This window comes from Amblyomma americanum, chromosome 3 (genome assembly GCF_052857255.1).
Source record: "Amblyomma americanum isolate KBUSLIRL-KWMA chromosome 3, ASM5285725v1, whole genome shotgun sequence".
NCBI classification, from domain to species: Eukaryota; Metazoa; Arthropoda; class Arachnida; order Ixodida; family Ixodidae; genus Amblyomma; species Amblyomma americanum.
Genome location: NC_135499.1, coordinates 129511981 through 129532320, shown reverse-complemented (window position 1 = coordinate 129532320; position 20340 = coordinate 129511981). Strand labels below are relative to the sequence as shown.

General features: G+C 51.6%; 1 protein-coding gene across 1 annotated transcript in view; it reads right to left on the bottom strand.

Annotated features, from left to right (window-relative positions):
- Positions 1 to 20125, bottom strand: part of Actbeta (inhibin subunit beta) — a 138082-nt gene extending 117957 nt beyond the window's left edge. The window contains exon 1 of the mRNA XM_077657866.1: positions 19747 to 20125. Within this exon, the coding sequence (XP_077513992.1) occupies positions 19747 to 20110 (364 nt within the window). The 5' untranslated portion in view covers positions 20111 to 20125. The remainder of the gene's footprint in view (positions 1 to 19746) is intronic.
- Between the last annotated feature and the right edge of the window lie 215 nt (positions 20126 to 20340).

Here is a 20340-nt window from a genome sequence, read left to right as displayed (position 1 = left end):
CAGGGCAGCCGCCGCGGTGGCTGAGTGGTTATGGCGCTCGGCTGCTGGCCCGAAAGACGCGGGTTCGATCCCGGCCGCGGTGGTCGAATTTCGATGGAGGCGAAATTCCAGAGGCCCGTGTACTGTGCGATGTCAGTGCACGTTAAAGAACCCCAGGTGGTCGAAATTTCCGGAGCCCTTCACTACGGCGTCCCTCAGAGCTTGAGTCGCTTTGGGAAGTTAAACCGCTATAAACCAAACCAAACAACTGCACAGGGCGAGTACGGGTACCGTGCTACCACGTGGTGTATAGAGCCCTCAGGAATACCAGTAAAGGAAGGATGCGTCAGTACAGGAGCGCCAGTGGAGTCCATCGATTTGTTAGAATGCGACGGCTTTTCGGTGCGTTAGGCTGCTGCGGTTCTGTGCATTTCCAAGCGCGTGGGCTACGTCAGCGCCTCAATCGATAATAGCCACTGAATTCACGATCTAATCTGCTGGGTACGTTGGTGCGTAACCGGTACACCCCATGAAAAAAGGGAGTTCTGCAGCGGTCAAAGACGCTATCGTGAAAGAAGCGCTGAAAGTTACATGAACGCGGTTGCTGGAACAATTTGCCACGAGAGATTGAACTGATTCCATAGAGTTTCTCATAGGTAGTTTCTGTAGCTGTCTGCATCGAACAGAATGAAAAAAGATATAAAGGAAATAAAACAAAGAAGAAAAGTGTACAAGAAGAAGCTTGTGTCGAAATGTCGTCGGCACCGCCTTCGGTGAAGAGATGATTCCAACGACGTGCACTATTTCGCAACGGCCGCAAGAAAAGCAAGTCATTAAAGTGAATTCTGCATCGCAGTTCCCTCAGTCTAACTGCAAAGGTGCTCTTCAGTGGAGGAAAGAAGTTGCAAAAGCGTTCAAACTTCCGCACAGACCGTTCCTGGTCCTCGACAGCTGCGCTCAAGGATATCGATCCGCAGTAGGCTAACAACGAAGAACCGAGCAAATAAGCGGAGGCTATGCGTGCAACTGATAGCGGCGTCAATTTAGCGCCAACCACAGCGGAACTTTACTGCAGCCTTACGCATTATGGAGCTGAGCTTTCGCTTCCTAGCAGCGTCAAGGATAACGTTTGGTTCTCTATCATTCCGGGATCGAACGACTGATTTTTTTATTATTTGGCATTTTCAGGAACAGCTATAGTACCTTTTGATGTCCGATGTGGCCTTGATATAATACAGTTGAGAAAGCAGGAAACAAAGAACCAGAAGTGCGGCTCGGGCCGAAAGGAGTGTGAGTGTACGTAACTGTCGAGCACTGCTTCTTGGCACGTGAACGGTAGAATCCTTAAATGCTCAGCACCTGTGACGCAACTTTAGCACTTTGCGATGTCGGCCGCAGCCTCGCTATAACAATCTAGGGTGCCATGGACGAAGTGCAAAACGAATCAGAGAAAGAATCGATCGGAGGGGTAGATCGATAGCCTCAGAATAATATGGGCCTGCCAAGACGACGCGGAAATAGAAAGGGTAGAAGAGCCGACGGACTAAGCGGTGGAAGTAAAAGCTGTCCGCTTTAGACCCGATTATAGCTGACCGAACGGGCAAGACGGGATGAAAAATCCAACGGACTCCCAGAATAAGGCGCCGACTACCAGTTTTAGGTACGATTAAAAAATAGTTCATCACTATCGTCATCACCACAACCACCCCAATCAACAACCGCAGCAGCATCAGAGTAATATTACCGGCAGAAGAGGATGACGCAGGCAGTGGCGCGTGACGCAGTGCTCGCGATAGCCCACGCTATATCATATTTCGTGGGAATGCCCGAGAATACCCGTGGTCCCAGCCATACCAAACCCGAGTGCGGAGCAGTGGGAGGGATTGCTCTCCAGCGACCGCCGGTGCGACCAAATTGGTCTAATCCGGCGGGCCAAGCTGGCGGCGGCATCCAGCGGAGCCCTGGAATAGGGGCAGATGACTCTGTGCAAGAGAAGATGACCCAAGTCATCTGACACCGCAGACGAACAAAACTAGAGCAAAATAAAGTTTATTCTCTCTCTCTCTCTCTCTTGCGATAGCCCTGCCTGCTCGAAAGATAATTTCATTTCCATCACTCACGCACCAGAAGGTATAACATAAAATTATTCCGCTCGCATGAGTGTTCACAGCTAACACGCTGCCACCATTAAAGAATTAAGCCTTTAACGAAGGAGTAATGAAGAGTCTAATCGATCAGAACAATTGCTCGTCGTTACGGAGAGGTGTGTGCTCATATTCTTTCTGTTGTGCATCTTAATGCCCATCCTTAACGCACCTACAAGAGTGCGCGTGGCCTAGCGCCTGCTAACCGCCTACCACAGACACACGCATCAGCCTGTATGGTACGGTGATGATAGTGAAGAGCGAGACCTCTCACCCATAAGGGTGCGAATCAGCTGTCCTTAGACGAACACCCTTTTGGGTGCAAAAAAGGGTGCAAAGATCAATAACCTTCACGAAGGGTGCAAAGCATGAATGTTTAGAGGGCGCGCATCAATGTAAGGCTTTTGCTTCATGGGTGAATCAATGTGGTGCACCCTTCCAACATGCATTCATAGAGGTATTACGGAAAAATAGTACCCTTTAATGAGGGTGCAACCATTACATTCTCTAAAGTATCATTAAGTGCACCATTCTTTAAGGGTGCTGATCTTGGCACCCTCTTTTTGCACCCAACAATTGGAAATGGGTGTTCGTCTGGGGACACCTGATTTACACCCTTAAGTGTGCGAATTTGTTTAGTGTGTAGTACGTCGTCCCCGGCATCGCCCATACAGTGACAAACCACGCGACAAACAGTTATGTCACGTGCCGCTCAGTTTCCCGAACGTCAGCAACACAGCGCGCTACGCGCGTGTAACTGCTTTCTAGAACCAGTCAACTGGACCGGCCGCGTTGAAACAGTATCGGCGACCCAAGTGCGTCACGAGGCGCGGCTTATCGCGGCCCCCGAGGGCAGGCGAAGGGGAAGCGCTCACTTCTCACGGTTCCAAGAAGCGCGCCGGCCGTGCCATGGCCGGCCGGCCGGCAATTGTAGCGGGTGCGTGTACCGTACGGCGACAAGTTGTAACGCGACAACGCATTCCGCATGGGGAATACGTCGGCCCAACCAGCCTCCATTACGTATTCGCAGTACGTTTGCGGGCGGCGCCGCGCGATGTCTGAATCACGCGCGCCGGCAGTTGCTCGTGAACGGAGACGCCTGGTGCTTCCACGCACCACCACACGCCGCCGCCGCCGCACGTGGAACAACTGTCTTGTGTTGTTGGCGCGGACCTTTCTACGTCGTTTATTGGCCATATCTAGTTCATTCATATTGTGGTTACAGCGCTGTGTGGAGTCAGGAGACGCCAGCAGTTTCGCTTTCAGGAACTGTGCGGAGGCTCACGGATCTCCTTTGCCGCTGGTCTATTCTGTTGCAGTTGGCACGCTTTAGGTATATGCAATAACGCGCGGAATAATGCTAGACAAGCAAAAGACGGGGAGATCTTGGGGATCAAAGGAGAAACGGGTTAGTAGCCTACCTGTCAGCACGTGAGAGAACAAGCATCAGGCATCTCGGTCTGCGCATAGAAATATTCGAAAGCCTTCAGGTCATCATATTTGTGTGCGGGTCGTGCAGAGGAACTCTTCTGACCAGTCGCCAACGCTCTGGATGTTTCGAGATAAAAGGGAACTCTGCTTCCCTCCAGAACTTGCGAGTGCCGCAATGTTTCGACCGTTATGCTCTTAGGAACTCATTCTTCGCATACTCCCAATGGACGCGACTAGACTGTTCGCGAAGGGCCGCGGTCCGGCGCAGGGGATCCTATGCTACAATCGAGGCGGTTTGCGACGAAGCGCGTACGCGCGTTATCTGGAATGTTCCGCGTCACGTGCAACGTGGCCGACAGCAGCGGCCATGCTCATCTCGACGGTCGCCGAGAGTGAGCGTCGCTCCCGTATAAAAACAGTTCCATCATCATCATCATCAGCCTGGCTTCGCCCACTGCTGGGCAAAGGTCTCGCCTATGTCTCTCCAGTTGACCCTGTCTTTTGCCACCTGTATCCCCAAAATGGTCTATAGACTGTCTATAGTCTTCTTATCAACTGTATTGCCTTACTACAGATATTTCCCTTTGTCTAGTCATAGTCTACAGACTGTCCATAGAAAAAAGTCTACTAAAAGTGTACGGCCATAAATCCATAGACTGTTATACTGTTTATACGATTTATGTTGTCTATAGACAACTCTATAGGATCAGTCTATGCATAGTCTATAGATTTTATAAACAGAAGTCTATGGACAGTCTAAAGAGTGTCTAAAGAATTTTTAAGGGCTACCATCATCGATGTTTTTATTTATTTATTTATTTTTTATTCACTCGTCGAGGGCACAGGCCCGCCCTTATAATGTTCTTTCGAAGCCTTCGTCAGCCTGTCATTGTGTTTGTCGCACACAGTGCGACAACACAGTGTGTAGTAATGATTCGCATGAACAATGCTTAGCCAAAAATTTGACGGAAAGATGGCGTCAACGAGAAGATCTTCGCATCAAGAGACGCATCAAGATGTGTCATAGATGCGCAGATGTATCAAGAAAAAAAAAATTCGAGCTATGCGCGAGAAAGGCGTTCAAGGACAAGCAATAAAAGAATCTCGACAGACCTTTCACTCGCCGCAAAGAAAACGGGCTCGACGGCTGGACGCGAACTTCGGATGCGTCTTAAAGCACAAGGAGCTGCATTTACTACGTCTGGCTCATCCTGTCCTGGGCAACTTCGTGACGCAACAGCCAAATTCCTTTTGCGCGGGGAAGATCGCGAGCAAAAAAAGAGTGAAAAAAGTCTCTCAAGTTTCAAGAAGCGATTCTCCCATAGCGTGTGCGGTCGCTCTCGCATCAGCCGGCTGAAGTGCGCGCCTAATACGCCCGTGTGAATACTGGCCGCCGTGCCTTCTCAATGTAAGCATTCACGCAGCCCGCCAAACCGACAGCGCGCATTATATAGCGCCCGGCCGCACGCGGCTTGCATTCGCAACGATCCGGCAGCAGCCGTCGAGTATCACGCCACGAGGCGTAACGCGAAGTTGAAATCAAGTACAAACAACGAAAGCCCCGCACGCGGCCGGCTCTCGCGAAGCGGGCAGCCGCGTAGGGCCAGTGACTCGAACGCCTAATGAAGTGCGCGGAATTAAACGGCGCACCAAAGGCAAACCTTTTGCAAACAGAGGTAACGTATCGCCGTCATAAATTAGAATTTGGGTGGATAAAAAGGCCGCGGTCTTTCTTTCTCTCTGGGTTTCACAAGAAGATTACGACCACCATGCCAAGGCAGGGCGCCGCAGAGAGAAGGCGCGAGAAAAAAAGAAAAGAGAGAGGGAAAGAAGAAGCAGAGTGAACACACGAGCTGCCGTTCAGTTTCATCAGCATGCATCCACCGACGCGTGCAGGCAATTGAATTTTGAGCGCGCACTAAGGGCCAGCTGGGGGCCGCCAATTTACAGTCGTCCGCGTAGTCGATTTATATACACATACACGCGGCTGCATTACGAGCTCGCGCGCTCTGCTCCAGCTCCTCCTCACCTTCCTCTCCGCATGACGCGGTGATGGAAAGAGAGATGTGGCTAGCACCTGGACAAGGTCCAAACCTATTACCGTTCCCTGCACTCGCGCTGGTCGTCCCACAGCGGCGCTGCCGGCGTGTCGCAACGCATCGCGCTGTGCCCGGGGGGCGTGTGCGTGCGTGCGTGTGTGTGTGCCGTGGCGAGCTGTCCGCGGTGAATGCCGATCGCGTTCGCGCCATCTTCCACTCGTTGGCTCCGTGCCTGCTAATGTGGTCGTCACTGATAGCGTACGACGCAGCCGCCTCCCCAGCGGACGCGGGTGGTGGCAGTGAGCGCTCGATATCTCGGCCGTCCGTCCGTGAGTTCTGACACGATCCGAAGCAGGCGGATCGTGAGACCGAACATGAGAACTAAGCATGCAGGCTTGTGTCGCGAACAAGAACGGCGCAGGTCTAAGGGAAGAAAGCGGTCCGCTGACTGAATAAGCGAAGAGACAGTGTCGCGCGGTCGCCAGGTCATCTTGAACATGAATGAAACCACGCACGGTCAGTAGCGACATTCTCGAGTGTTCGCCTGGAATGTGTAAAGGCCACGTATCGCCTGTGGGTTCCATGCGCACGCTACTGAACGCCGCGTGACAGGCTCTCTTACACGTGTCTTCATCTTGAACGAGAACGAAAGGAAGGAACTAAGGATGGGAAATGAAATAATGCGTCGTTATAGAAGTAGAGCAAGGAATAAAGCTCTTGCACAATGAGGCTAATTATACGGCGATAATTCGACCCAGGGAGAAGAGGCTTGTTTTGTTTCTGCAATCTTTCGACCCACATCGCTCGTCCATGCTGATTTGCATACATGTCGTACAGGTACATGCTGAAGGACTCGCAAGGGATGTGTCTTCTTGTAAATGAGGACATTGGCATCGAATGCCGTGGGAAAAAGTGGCGTTAACCTTCTTGGAATGAAACGCGAAAGCGACGGTTTCTGTAATCCACATGTATTTCGCATTGCGCAACAGGTTCACTAGATATGTATATGCAGTGCCGGTACTACTCTTGATGCGATCTGTGCCGCAGGGAGTCAGACTTAGAAATCATCTCACACCTCTCCACTCTTATAAAGTTCATCACCGCATTAGCTTTGTTAGCAGTGATCCGTCATTTTATAAGAGACGGCTCATTGGCTGCTCCATCTGACTACTTCGATTAATAATGCAATTATTAGCCTGACCCTTGATTGCACTTGATTTCGATGTTACACATCGCTGAGTTACGACGGAGCAGCCGACTCCCGAGTCTTATCCCAAACGCATGCTGATTGCCAAAGTGGTAACATGCAGCTTAAGAAACAAATGAATGCACCACATAAACGCTACAGAATCAGCACAGCGGCACTTCTGCGTTCAGATAACTGCTCGCCTAACTTTGCTTACTCGCAACGAGAAATTCCTTCACAGATTCCCACACCGGAGTGTGCTCTCCTTCAACCACATGGTTTAGGGCCGAGGCACTCAACGACGGACTTCCAGTGAGGATCCCAATATCAAGACCTGACGCAACGTGTGGGCTTCGCCCTTTGGCGCTGGAGCTCACACTTTTAGCGTGGAACACGGGAGAGTTTTGCAACCTCCGCCTCAAGGCACTGGATCCTAGACTGCGCGTTCGTCTTCCACGTAACTTAGCACGTCGCGATGCAACATTGTTATGCCGTTTATGGATCGGTGTTACATTTACCAATTACTATGCTTTCCGGATGGGGATGGCCGACAGCCCTGCCTGTGAGAGCTGTGGTTGTGAGGAGACCATCGCTCATCTTCTCTGTGAGTGCCCTGCATTTGCGAGTGCAAGACATACACTGTGTTGTGCCCTGAACTGCCTCGATCCTCGCCCATTAACAGAGCAAAAGATCCTCGGTCCATGGCCACAGCAGTCGACTGCCCTCAAGGCATACAAGGCACTCTTTGCCTACTTGAGAGCGACTGGATTGAGTGACATTTTGTGACAGCGTTGTGCGTGTGTGTGTGTGTGTGTGTGTGTGTGTGTGTGTGTGTGTGTGTGTGTGTGTGTGTGTGTGTGTGTGTGTGTGTGTGTGTGTGTGTGTGTGTGTGTGTGTGTGTGTGTGTGTGTGTGTGTGTGTGTGTGTGTGTGTGTGTGTGTGTGTGTGTGTGTGTGTGTGTGTGTGTGTGTGTGTGTGTGTGTGTGTGTGTGTGTGTGTGTGTGTGTGTGTGTGTGTGTGTGTGTGTGTGTGTGTGTGTGTGTGTGTGTGTGTGTGTGTGTGTGTTATGCCTTTTTCCCCTTCTCTCTTCCTCCTTTTAGCCCCCTAATCCCTCTTCCCCAGTGTAGGGTAGCCAACCGGAACCCCTTTCTTGGTTAACATCCCTGCCTTTCCCTCCTCCTCTTTATCTATCACTCAAGTGCACGTGAGCACGGATATTGTATTCGCATTGGTGAGAAGGTGACCACGGGATGTAGAAGCGATGGCTTCACCGTTTTCTGTTACGGCAGACTTAGTACCAATGGACATTAAAACTCCCTTGGACGTTCTGCGGACGTCCTAAATGTCCAGGAAGTCCAAGGGAGTTTTAATGATCATTGGGGTGCACTACTGTAACAACGACGCCGGAAATTTGTTACTGACTAATGGTTTTGCAGTCCGCGCTGCAAGGACAAATTATGACGATCTGATGTTAATACCGCAAGGGCAGCGTGGTACTACACAGAAGCTCATTCCACGTAAGGTAATGCGGTAGCAAGGGGTTTCTACAATTGAACTCTTGCCGTGCGACGCTACGACCCACGCGCACTTTGCACCTGCGTCGAGCCGCAAAGCGAAGATATCGGACCCGCTCGCGCTACAGTGGGACCAAAGCAACCAAGGTCCCTCAAGCCCGCTCAGTACATCCAGCGTACGGCGCCAGGAACACAAGCGTGCCAAGCACGCTCTCCGCTATAACACCGTGGCTGCTCATCCCCGGTGTTGTTCCTCGCCGGGCCACGCATCAAAATCTAGCACGCACAGAGCAAACACACGCACACACAGAGCCGACTCGTCTTCGGACCGAGGGAAAAACTTAAGTTCTCCGGCGCGTTCGAGGGAGAGAGCGAGGGAGTACGGCGTCCGTACCCCGCCGGGAATCGATAGAAGCCGGGCCGCGTTCTTCCCCGACTCCCTAGCCCTTCTCCCGATATCCTCCCTTCCCTCATCTTCCCGCGCCGTCCCCTCCAGGGGAAAGGAGGAGGCAGGCCGAAAGCGTGCGACTCAGGGAGGAGAGAAGGGTGCGCGCTCGATAGGAAAGGGCGAGGAGCCAGGTTTCAGAACCGGCCCGGGGCCCGCCGCCGGCGAGCCGGGGAAAAGTTTCCCTCAACCATGCAGGCGGCGACGGCGACAGCGCGCAGTGCACTGGTAGGGCACTGGGACACTGAGTTCCGCCACTGCACTGGCTCTGCAGGCCGCACGCGGTCGGGACGGTCCGCGGCGATTGTACGGGCTCGACCCATCCTGCATACGCCGCATCGTTCTTCCTCTTTGTTTTTTTCTTTTCCGCGTGCTTCCTTCTTTCTTTTCCGTTTCGAGCTCCATCGTTTCGTGTCGTTTGTTCCGTGCGCTCCTCCGCGTCTTCCAAGGGGAACGCGTATACGGAGCGACTTATTCGATTAAGGCCTCCACGCGTTTTTATGCCTGAATTCTCCGCTCGAGACAGCGGGTGACTCGTATTGGGTGTGCGGTGTCGCATCCATACATACAGACGTTCGCTTCCACTCCTGGTCGCTGCGTGCGATCACTTGAACAAGCGCTGAGTGTGAGTTTGCCGCGGTGATAGGTGGTGGTTGGTTGGTTCTGGTTTAATAGCTGCTACGGGTCCCATTTGGACCCAAGATAATAAATTTATTTTTGGAAATATGGCGTAGTGCTTGAAGCACTCCGGCACGGGTCGGCCCGGTATTTCACTGCCTCCGGGATCGGCCCGGGACATATTAGCGCGCGCGCGTCTTTCCTAATCTTTCCTCTCCTATCTTTCGACTCTCCTACTTTCAGCACGTGGCAGCGGTTGTGGCTCTGCTTGAGCCAGTGGGCAGACCCGTGCACTTTTATTTTCATTCTTCCTGGCAGCAGCAGCAGTAGCCGTGAGGAAGCGTTAAAGGGACTCGAGATGGCGAACAGAGGAACTTCCCTACAGAATGGGTTTTAAAGGGGTGATAATAGAGACGGAACTCGAAGTTTAAACAGAGGGTCATAGCTAGCCTCCACCTTGTACACTGCCAGCAAAACTGTGTCCACTCTCGCGCTGGGTATAGCCCGCTATCTGGACCTGGACATTCGCATCCGCGGCAATGCATGCAGCCGCGCTTGAAACAGGCCGATGGCCGTGAGAGGGGACCGATATGACGAGGACGCGGGGCACTTCATTTGTGGCTCAAGGCCGGTCGATCACGCAAATCCGTCCGCACGCAAAGCGGCCTTCCTCCTGCGTCCGCCGGCGCTCTGTCGCCGGCGCTTTTGAGCCGCAAATGTGACCTCCGGGGGTCAGCGAGGAAATGCCGCGGCTGCTTTTGTAATCTGGCCTTTTTATTCCACCGTGCTTCCAACCGTCGCGTGCAATGAAGAAGTTCACTCGCAGAATACGTGACGTTTGAAAATTCTCTCCGTTAAACCATGCAGGCGATGATGCATTCAAAAATGCAATCACCTTTGTCGAAGCTAAAAACACGCATAATCGTCAGGGCAGGCTCGACTGAGCATCTGTACCAACCTGTCGATCTCAATCTCTGATCAGTTTCTGTAATCCCACCTACCGGTTTATGGCAGCAATCTTCAGTCGGCCTTTTTGTCCGCGACAGAATTCTATTTGCAGGTCGTTGCCTACAGCGCAGGAACAACCAGGACATCGCAGCGCCAAAAAAAAATCAATGTAGACGGTGTAGTGGCTCGTAAAAGAACTCACAATATGCCTCAAGGATCCCTGAAGCAAATTAGCGCACATAAGCTCTTATATACGCTTAATCCTTTCAGATTGTGAGAACAGTTGGCAGCAAATGTTTACTGGATGCGTGGTGCGCCGAAAAAAATATTTCGGCGCAGACACGACAGCCAATCGCCTGGATGAATGCCTGAATTTGTCAGGGGATGCACACTATTCCATGTGCTGGTAAGGACCACGACTTGGAGATACATTAATTTGTTCCTTGCACACGTGTCCCGTAAACGTTTGCTCGTGACTGTACATAACGTGTTCCCAGTGAATTTTTTTTTTCACAGCTTTTTCTCAGAGCGCGCCGGCAGTGGTTTATTTGTTTCAAACAAATTCAACCCTCTTCATATCGAAGCTGCACGAATTTTTTTACGCTAGGTGGAGAAAACAGTAAATAATATTTTACAAAGCAATGAGCATGGCAGGGCATCCTTCGGCGGTCCTATATTTATTATAACGCAGTATCTAGGGTTTCTCGCATCATGCGCACTTCGAAAAGAATAAGTGAACGCGCAATTACTCAATGCGCCTATTTGACTAATCATGGTGATTTCGATGTTAACATTTCGCAAATTATATTATTGTTTTCTACAATACAAAATCAGCAGTGGGTGTTTCACGATTTCAAAACATACCAAGTTTCCTAAGGAGTGCAAGGACAGTTCAGGTGGATTTTTTTAAATATAGAAATAAATCCAAGCTGCGTTTCAAGGGCTAATTAGTAATAAAACCTGACGAATATTGGGACAAAAGAGTGCAAACGTTTTCTTTCTTCTTCTTCGTAACATCTCTGACTATTAGTAAAGAAAGAGGGCTTAATCTAGACGACTGTAGTTTCAATCGCATACAGCTGCGACGAGTGAAAAGCCAGAAACAGCAGCCTGTTCCTGGTGTACACTCTAAACGGAAAGCAGTGAATAGGGAGTAAGTTGTTTTCTGGAGGGAGTGCACAAAAAGAGAGCTTACTCCATTTTTACTCCCATATAGGCGTATTCGTGTTAAGAGCGTACGTGCAAGACGGCATGCCTTTTGCACAGGAATCCTAAACTATACATACGAGAGGTACAGGAAAGGCCAACGAACAAAAGGTGGGCACCGTGCATAGAGAGGTACAGGAAAGGCCAACGAACAAAAGGTGGCCGCCATGCATAGAGAGGTACAGGAAAGGCCAACGAACAAAAGGTGGCCGCCGTGCATAGAGAGGTACAGGAAAGGCCAACGAACAAAAGGTGGCCGCCGTGCATAGAGAGGTACAGGAAAGGCCAACGAACAAAAGGTGGCCGCCGTGCACAGAGAGGTACAGGAAAGGCCAACGAACAAAAGGTGGCCGCCGTGCATAGAGAGGTACAGGAAAGACCAACGAACAAAAGGTGGCCGCCGCGCATAGAGAGGTACAGGAAAGGCCAACGAACAAAAGGTGGCCGCCGTGCACAGAGAGGTACAGGAAAGGCCAACGAACAAAAGGTGGCCACCGTGCATAGAGAGGTACAGGAAAGGCCAACGAACAAAAGGTGGCCGCCGTGCATAGAGAGGTACAGGAAAGGCCAACGAACAAAAGGTGGCCACCGTGCATAGAGAGGTACAGGAAAGGCCAACGAACAAAAGGTGGCCGCCGTGCACAGAGAGGTACAGGAAAGGCCAACGAACAAAAGGTGGCCGCCGCGCATAGAGAGGTACAGGAAAGGCCAACGAACAAAAGGTGGGCACCGTGCATAGAGAGGTACAGGAAAGGCCAACGAACAAAAGGTGGCCGCCGTGCACAGAGAGGTACAGGAAAGGCCAACGAACAAAAGGTGGCCGCCGTGCATAGAGAGGTACAGGAAAGGCCAACGAACAAAAGGTGGCCGCCGTGCACAGAGAGGTACAGGAAAGGCCAACGAACAAAAGGTGGCCACCGTGCATAGAGAGGTACAGGAAAGGCCAACAAACAAAAGGTGGGCACCGTGCATAGAGAGGTACAGGAAAGGCCAACGAACAAAAGGTGGCCACCGTGCATAGAGAGGTACAGGAAAGGCCAACGAACAAAAGGTGGGCACCGTGCATAGAGAGGTACAGGAAAGGCCAACGAACAAAAGGTGGCCACCGTGCATAGAGAGGTACAGGAAAGGCCAACGAACAAAAGGTGGCCGCCGTGCACAGAGAGGTACAGGAAAGGCCAACGAACAAAAGGTGGCCACCGTGCATAGAGAGGTACAGGAAAGGCCAACAAACAAAAGGTGGGCACCGTGCATAGAGAGGTACAGGAAAGGCCAACGAACAAAAGGTGGCCACCGTGCATAGAGAGGTACAGGAAAGGCCAACAAACAAAAGGTGGCCACCGTGCATAGAGAGGTACAGGAAAGGCCAACGAACAAAAGGTGGCCGCCGTGCATAGAGAGGTACAGGAAAGGCCAACGAACAAAAGGTGGCCGCCGTGCACAGAGAGGTACAGGAAAGGCCAACGAACAAAAGGTGGCCACCGTGCATAGAGAGGTACAGGAAAGGCCAACAAACAAAAGGTGGGCACCGTGCATAGAGAGGTACAGGAAAGGCCAACGAACAAAAGGTGGCCACCGTGCATAGAGAGGTACAGGAAAGGCCAACAAACAAAAGGTGGCCACCGTGCATAGAGAGGTACAGGAAAGGCCAACGAACAAAAGGTGGCCGCCGTGCATAGCCGTCGACCTAAAGAGGCACTCGTACTTCAAACAGGGCGTTCGCTGTAACCATTTGTGGCAAGGCGCTGTCATGGTAGACACTTTCATACTTCGCTCGTGTCCCCCATTTACCGGGCGAGGTACAATCAATCATGAATCCAGGGTGCGCCGGGCACTCCTGTGCGAGCGCTCGCAGTCTTGCGCGGCCGCACGCCGTGTCCAGAGCCATTTCTGCAGAACCAACTGCTTTCGATATAATGGAAGCAAGGCTGCTTGCGTGTGCTGAGGATTGACTTGAGCTCCGCAATGGCACGCTGACTCACTGATTTAGGTCTATATGTCTAATTAAGGATGAAACAAACCAGCCGCATATTCTGTTTGAAGCAGAAAAATGTGGCCAGTGCCCTAACCTGCCACACTAAAGTGTAAAGGCTGCATGTGGTAGTCCTTGCGTGTTTGGTTATTCGTTCGTTTGTTTCCGTTCTTGCTGAAGAGCAATACGTAGCCATTTCTCTCTTTCTGATCTTCTCTCGTAGCTCACTATCGCAGGCATAAAATAAACAAGGCAACGAGCCCGTTATTCCCTAAAAGGGCCGCATTCTACGTGTCAGACTGGAAGTTGGGTGAATTTTGAGCCAACATCCCCTGACCCGGTAAACGGGAACCCGTGTCACCGCAGCGACATGATTCCGCCTTCTCTCCCGACCCAGAGATGCACCGCGGCTGCAGTGGCAAAAGAAAAAATAATGCGCTCCTTTTTTATTCATTTGTTTTGTTTTTTCCTCAACATTCACTTTATAGAAACTTACGTACAGCGTTGCCGAACCCGCAGATGTGGGTGGTCCAATCGGTTAGGCACAACACGTTCGGCTAGTGCCATCCCTTCGCCGTGGCCTCTCTACGACCCTATACGCCCCATACCTTCCCCTTTCATATTTATCTTTTTTGTTTTCTTCAGTAAGCCACCAGGCGGACGAATTAGTCAAAACCTCCACGATCGAAATATACTCCTCGTGCCTCGGACGCGACGGGGTCTGCTCTGGTTAAGCCTCCCTCCGAGGCGTGCGGGCGCAGCGGCGGACCTATTGACACACTCGCGGCGTCTGCTATGCTGCACGTAACTAAAGAGACGAGGTACGCGAAGGGAGAATCACTCGTCTTCACGGCGCAGGTAATAAAGCGTGCTCTACACGGCGCCGCGCTTCCGCCGGGTCACTGTCCCGCGCCTCGTAAGCGCGCCTGCTGCTGCTCACGCTCAGGCGACTTCCCGCGCGAGTGGCTGACGTCGGCGACTTGTGTTACACGCCGCGGAGTCGAGACGCAATGAACGGTGCAAGAAGTGCGGCCGCAGAACGCAAAAAAAATAATAAAGAGGAAGCGATAACGAACGTCGAAAACGCCGCAACACACTGGCAAAAGAAGCAAAACTCTGGCGGTGCAGGGCATGATTGCAGCAACGCGTATGAGCTAACACTGGCGAAGGGGACTTCTTTCTTTACTGTTTAATGTGGCCGTATAAGTAATAAGACCGTATGCCGCAGCTTATTACTTAATAGTCGGGGTTGTTTGGGTGTGCCCTGCACTAGAGTATGTATTTCTCCGGCGCATCGATGATGAGAGACATGCAAGTGTGATGGTTTTCTCGCCTCTCGTACCAGCCGCCAGTAATCTCCGCAAAAAAGAAGGCAGAGCGACTGTTCATGAGTGCCTGCGCAGAGACTGCTGAAACTACTCGGTAAGTATAAACGTCCTCAAGAGCAGGTTCAATTCGGAAAGTAGCTTTGTCAGGGCATCGTGTTGCAATATATCTGGTCTAGCATAGTGTGAACGAGCTTCAGTGGCAATTCGGGCAATTTTGGACCTCCGTATCAGCCAGCAGCATCCGTCTAAACATTGCGGTTCTGCATCTGAAACTTCAAACAATTAAAGCGTCGGGTTCTTAAACTTGTGCGCAATTGTTTTTTATTGGCGGCTGAATGGGAACTGCAAGTTTTTTTTTTCCCGGTGCCGTTGAAACTGCAGTTCAGTTTACGTGCGGTAAAGCTCAACTAACTGGCCAAAAACAATATTTTGCTACCTAATTTTCAGAACCTGCGCGCCTACATTTAACCGGGAAAAGTGTCGTTCAACTACTTTAGCTCTATCTGACAAAGCGAATTCTTTCAGGACGGACGTACGTTTCAATTTTTAAATTTCAGCAGTTTCACATGTTTGTTTAAACACGCTCGGCGCTCAGACCATTTTCAATGCAATGCTGCATGCAGCCTTTGCTAAGCAACTTCCAGACGTTCCAAACAAAACACAAAGCGGGAAACAGCAATCACCTTTCTTTACGCGTGATCTTGACCATTATTTCACAGTGGTCTCAGAAGTGAGATGACTTGCATTACAAAAGAACAGGAAGAGGTTTGCTTGTTAAATTCAGGGCACCCGCTCAAGTTCTATGTTCTTAATAACATGTCCTCATGTTCTTGAAATTAACAATGGAACGCTGTCTTAACGTGATGCGCTAATACTTTGCAGCCGACGCATATCTCTGGCTCCTTATCGAGACTCTTTGTGATGTCTTCCAGTAGTGCAGCTGCTAAGGTAAGCGCGTGTTGTACACTGCACTATAGATGCGAGCGCACAACAGCAAGACCGAACATCTGTGCTTAAACACCATGTTCTCCTATACGGAAGCTTGGCAATCAACCCAATATCGGAAATGTAGCAGCAAAAGCTGCTCCTACAAAGGACCAGTTTAAGAACATCAGTTTCCCATATTGGGCTGATAATCTGCGCTGCTTGGGCAGTGAGCTTGGCCTAGGTGAAAAGAAAAAAAAAGGCCTTAAACCATCCATCTCATTCGCAGTGAAATTCATTTTTCTAGCAATCTTTCAGTTGTTAGCACATAATACTAAGGTGCTGCAGGTTAGAGGCATTACACGTCCAACAACGTTAAAGCGCTTTGTCCGCGTTCGTTATTCGTTCGTCCTGTGCCTTGTATCTTCGAGTCATGCACCAACGTGCCCAACAGTCGATTCTTCCGAACATTAATTCAGCGCGGCATGCAACGCTGGGCAAATGCTAGCCCAATGTTGGCCATATGTCGGCATGATCACACGCCACCAAGCTGTGCCTTGGTGGACTTACCTTGCTCATTTTTTTTTTTACGTCCATTACCAAATCTCTCCTTTCAGGCGGAGGCGGAGAGGATAGCGAAATGTCGGATTTCAATTTTTTTTTCTAGTCGCCACGAACTGCGTGCTAATATCAGAAATGGTGCCAAGAGCTGCAACATGTCTCCCGAAAAGCTAACCAGTGTGGCTATTCGGATCTTGCCCCGCCCGTATTCAGCACTCTCATTCGCAATCTATATGCACGATACCCAGCTTTCCAAACCCAGTTTCGACGCTTAAGAACGACACACACTCTGCATACGGTTCCTCTAGCGCGGTAGAGAGCCCCTTCAAACTGCACGCTGCCTCTCCTCCCCTTTCCCTCGTTATTATCTCCACCCTCTCCCAGCATACGTATGCACGCCTCATCGCTGAACGCGAGGCAACAGGAGCCGCTACGGGCAGGGAGTTAACGTAACTATACTAGCCGCGGCACGGTCTCGCGTGCCCTTGCGGCTCTTCTCTATTTTCGAGCGGCCCGGCAGCGTTGGCTAAACAGACACCTGACCGCGGGCTGCTCCACGCGATCGCGTAGCGTGAACACGCGCCAAGCCTTCACGCGCGGAACAGTACGCCTTTTGATACCCCAGAAGCGGCCCGCTGGCCGTAGGCGCGCTTTTGAATCGCCCCCTCCTTCTCTCCAGCCTTCTCTTTCCCTCTCCCTCTCTCTCGATTTCCTTTTTTTCTCCTGCGCGTAACGCGACGCGCAAGATAGGCTCGCGGTACTTCGAACGGCGCGCGCGCGCGCTTTTGTAAGCTGCGGTTACAGCCACTTGCAGACTGGTAGCGTAAGGCCCCGGGCAGCCATTGAACAGTCGGGCACGCACTGTGGAATGCACTGGTCACGTATTATTTCGACCCTTCGAGTATTAATTTTGCAATTTAAATTCGAAACCAGTCACGTATAAAAGGACCGAGTGGATCGAGACGTGTCTATTCTTTTATTTTTCCCCCGCCATCCTCAGCGTTTGTTATCTTTGTCTTTACAGGCTGCTTTATTTCTAGCAGTGGCGCTGCTGTTGAGTCAGCGTTCTTTTCCCTAACCTTGCGATCCGCTTTCTCGGCAAAGTAGAAATCGCTCACGCGAGGAGAAGAGAGCGAGCCGCGCGACGGGTTTGCACTCTCCTTGTGCGGACATGTGCAATCCGCTCAATGAAAGGATCACTCGAGACGGGGAAACGTCGTCGGAGCGGACTCCACCTCTGCGCCAGAGAGTACACCCGGCTCATACGGTATTTGCCGGGGCCCTTCACTGCGGCAGCTAAACCGGAAACATTGCTTTCACTGATATATTTTTTTCCCTCCCTTATTCGGAACAGAGTAGCGGAGACGTGCACGCCTACTACTCCCGTGTCTCGCGTTGCATCCAGCAGGTACTACTTATTATTGGTGGCGCACTCCTGCGCTCACTCCTTCTGGTTTTATGGATTGCTCAATGCGCGTCACGTCAGTTTCTTCCACCTGATTCGGTTTCCCGTCTGCCTTCAGCTCTAATAGGAACACTACAGGGCAGCTACAGGAGCGAATCAGAGCAGTGAATGCCGCGATCAAAAAAAAAAATATTAGTTTGACGAAAAAAAAAGTGTAAAGCTCAGCTTTCTGACTAAGTGTTTCTACCAGGCCATTCATTCGTCAACGTGAGCAGGGTAACAAACAAGTACACGCGGAAACTAAGAAGATGCTTGTTGCCAGACCACAATGACCATTGCAAGTATGACCTGACACTCTAGCCCACACACCCCTTCCTTCGTCCTTGTATCATAATAAGTGCCGCGCATTGTCAATGCTAAAACCACGCACTTCCACGGTATTCATTTCAGATCACTATTTTCTCAGCAGGGAACGCTTATTTAAATGCGAAGCACCATATTTGGAATGTATTCACACTTCCACCCGTTTTCCTCATATTCGTGCGCGGCTCGAGAGTTTCCACGCCTGAATGCATTTAGCGCGAAATCGTCGGCATTACAAAATGTGTTTCCCACGGCAACTTAACATGCCAACTCCCGGATAACATGCAGGCAGAGGTCAGGGTTGTGACCTTGCTTTTCGCAAGGGCTGCTGTCTTGCAACTATAGACAACACGCTCTCGGCGCGACCGGGTTAAAAATGCAGGAAGCGACCACTAGCAGAGGTTAAACTTACGTTTCAGTCTACAGACACGCGATGCTCCAAGTTTCACGTAATGTTACATGGATCGTTTTGTGGCAGAACATGGAAAAGGAGAACATAGAACGAAGTAATACAAACAAAGTGTTCAGGTCTGATAAATGATTAGAAGTGATCTACCATATTAACACTATTGTGAAAGTGTTCTAGTGAAACACGTGCCTCAGTAAAACCGGTGATTAAGAGCGACGGCACGGCTATTACAAAAAGAAAGACTATTAGCCTGATAGTTTCATTCGTTTTACCAACGTATGATCCGCGATTGAGTCTACCAGTTTACTGAATTGTTCTAGTGCGCATACCAGAACTTCGCGAACGACCAGGTGATTCATCTGTTCACAGCCCCAGCGTAGTGCATTCGAATTTCAAGCAATGTGGTGAAATGTAACTGCATTTGCGACAGCTCAGAATTATCGGAACAAACTGCCGGATCGCTGAGCGTGCAGAGACTTTGCATTGCATGATTAAAATCAAAATCGTCACGACTGGACACAACCGCAGTGACCGCCCAGAGACTGAGGAAAAACGTCCCAAACGCGGATCGCGATACGGGACGTCTTCGGAGAAAGTGGAAAGCTGACGCTCGACGCAGCGTAGTTCTTAGCAGGTCGTATTCGTTTGCGGGCAAAGAAACGTCATCAGCTGGTGTACAGAAATACTCAGTCGACCAACCCGAAACAACTGGTTTGAAAGCATGGCGCTGTAAACGCGACTCCGAGTCGCCGACGTTCCTTTGGAGACCGCATCCGATGGGCATCCGTGAACCGGTGTCCAGGCAGAGTAACGATCTCGAAAATGCAGACCAACATAAATCGGGGTGATATTAGAATACATTAAATGAGCTAGATTATGCAGGCAATCGTGTGCACATTATGCGACGAAGCGAAGGGTTACTGTGTTTATTGAAGGCGCTTCCAGCACTTCTATCGCGCAACACCGCAGTGGAAGCACGTGTTGTACCGGCGAGTCGTGAGGCTTGCGGGCGTCGCGAAAAAAAAAAAAAGAAACGGACGATAAGAGACTGTTCCGAAATAACAAACTCCACCCATTTTCGAACCACCTGCCACACCGGGCATGTAGCCCAATCGCGAAGTCTTGCCTGGACCGCACGCCTCCCACCGGTGACGGGGGAAAAAAAAGAGTCCGGCAAGGAGGAAGCAAAGCAAAGTTTGCGGAAGCCCCCCTCTCTCTCTCCCTCCTCCTTACTGTCGCTGGCGAGCTGTTCCGGGAGAGGAGGGCGTGCTCACCGGGCTCGGCGAAGGCGATGATCTCTGCGGTGCGTCCGTAGTAGTCGTCCTCCTGCCTCGGGTCGGGCGCCCCTTGGTCCTCGAGCGCGCGCGGCTCGGGCAGCAGGTGCACACGGCGCAGGGCCTCGAGGGCCAGTTCGCGGGCCAGCGGCAGCGCGGGCTCCCGGCGCTGGGGCGGCCGCTCGCGGAGGCTCAGCTTGGAGAGGATCTGGTGGCGCACCGCGTCCAGCTTCAGCTGGCGCTGGTCCGAAGAAGACCCTGAGGACGACGAGGCACCGCCGCCGCCGGCGGTGCAGCGGCCCCCGCAGCCGGCCACCACCAGCAGTAGCGCGACGAGGACCGCCTGGAGAGCGCCACCGGCCATGCTCGAGCTCCGATGACGACTGGGTCCCGCAGCCGCCGAGGGCAGCACTTGTTGACAGCACGCGCCGCGCCGGCTGCGCCCCCCCCTCTCCGATGATCCCGGCGGCGGCGGCGGCGTGCGGGACGCGCGGCGCGCCGCCACTGCAGCCGCCCGCGCGGCGCTGGTCGGCTGCTCCCGCAGGGCCGGTCGTTCGCCGGCTAGGAGCGGTCTCGCGCTTCGCCCGGCTCTGA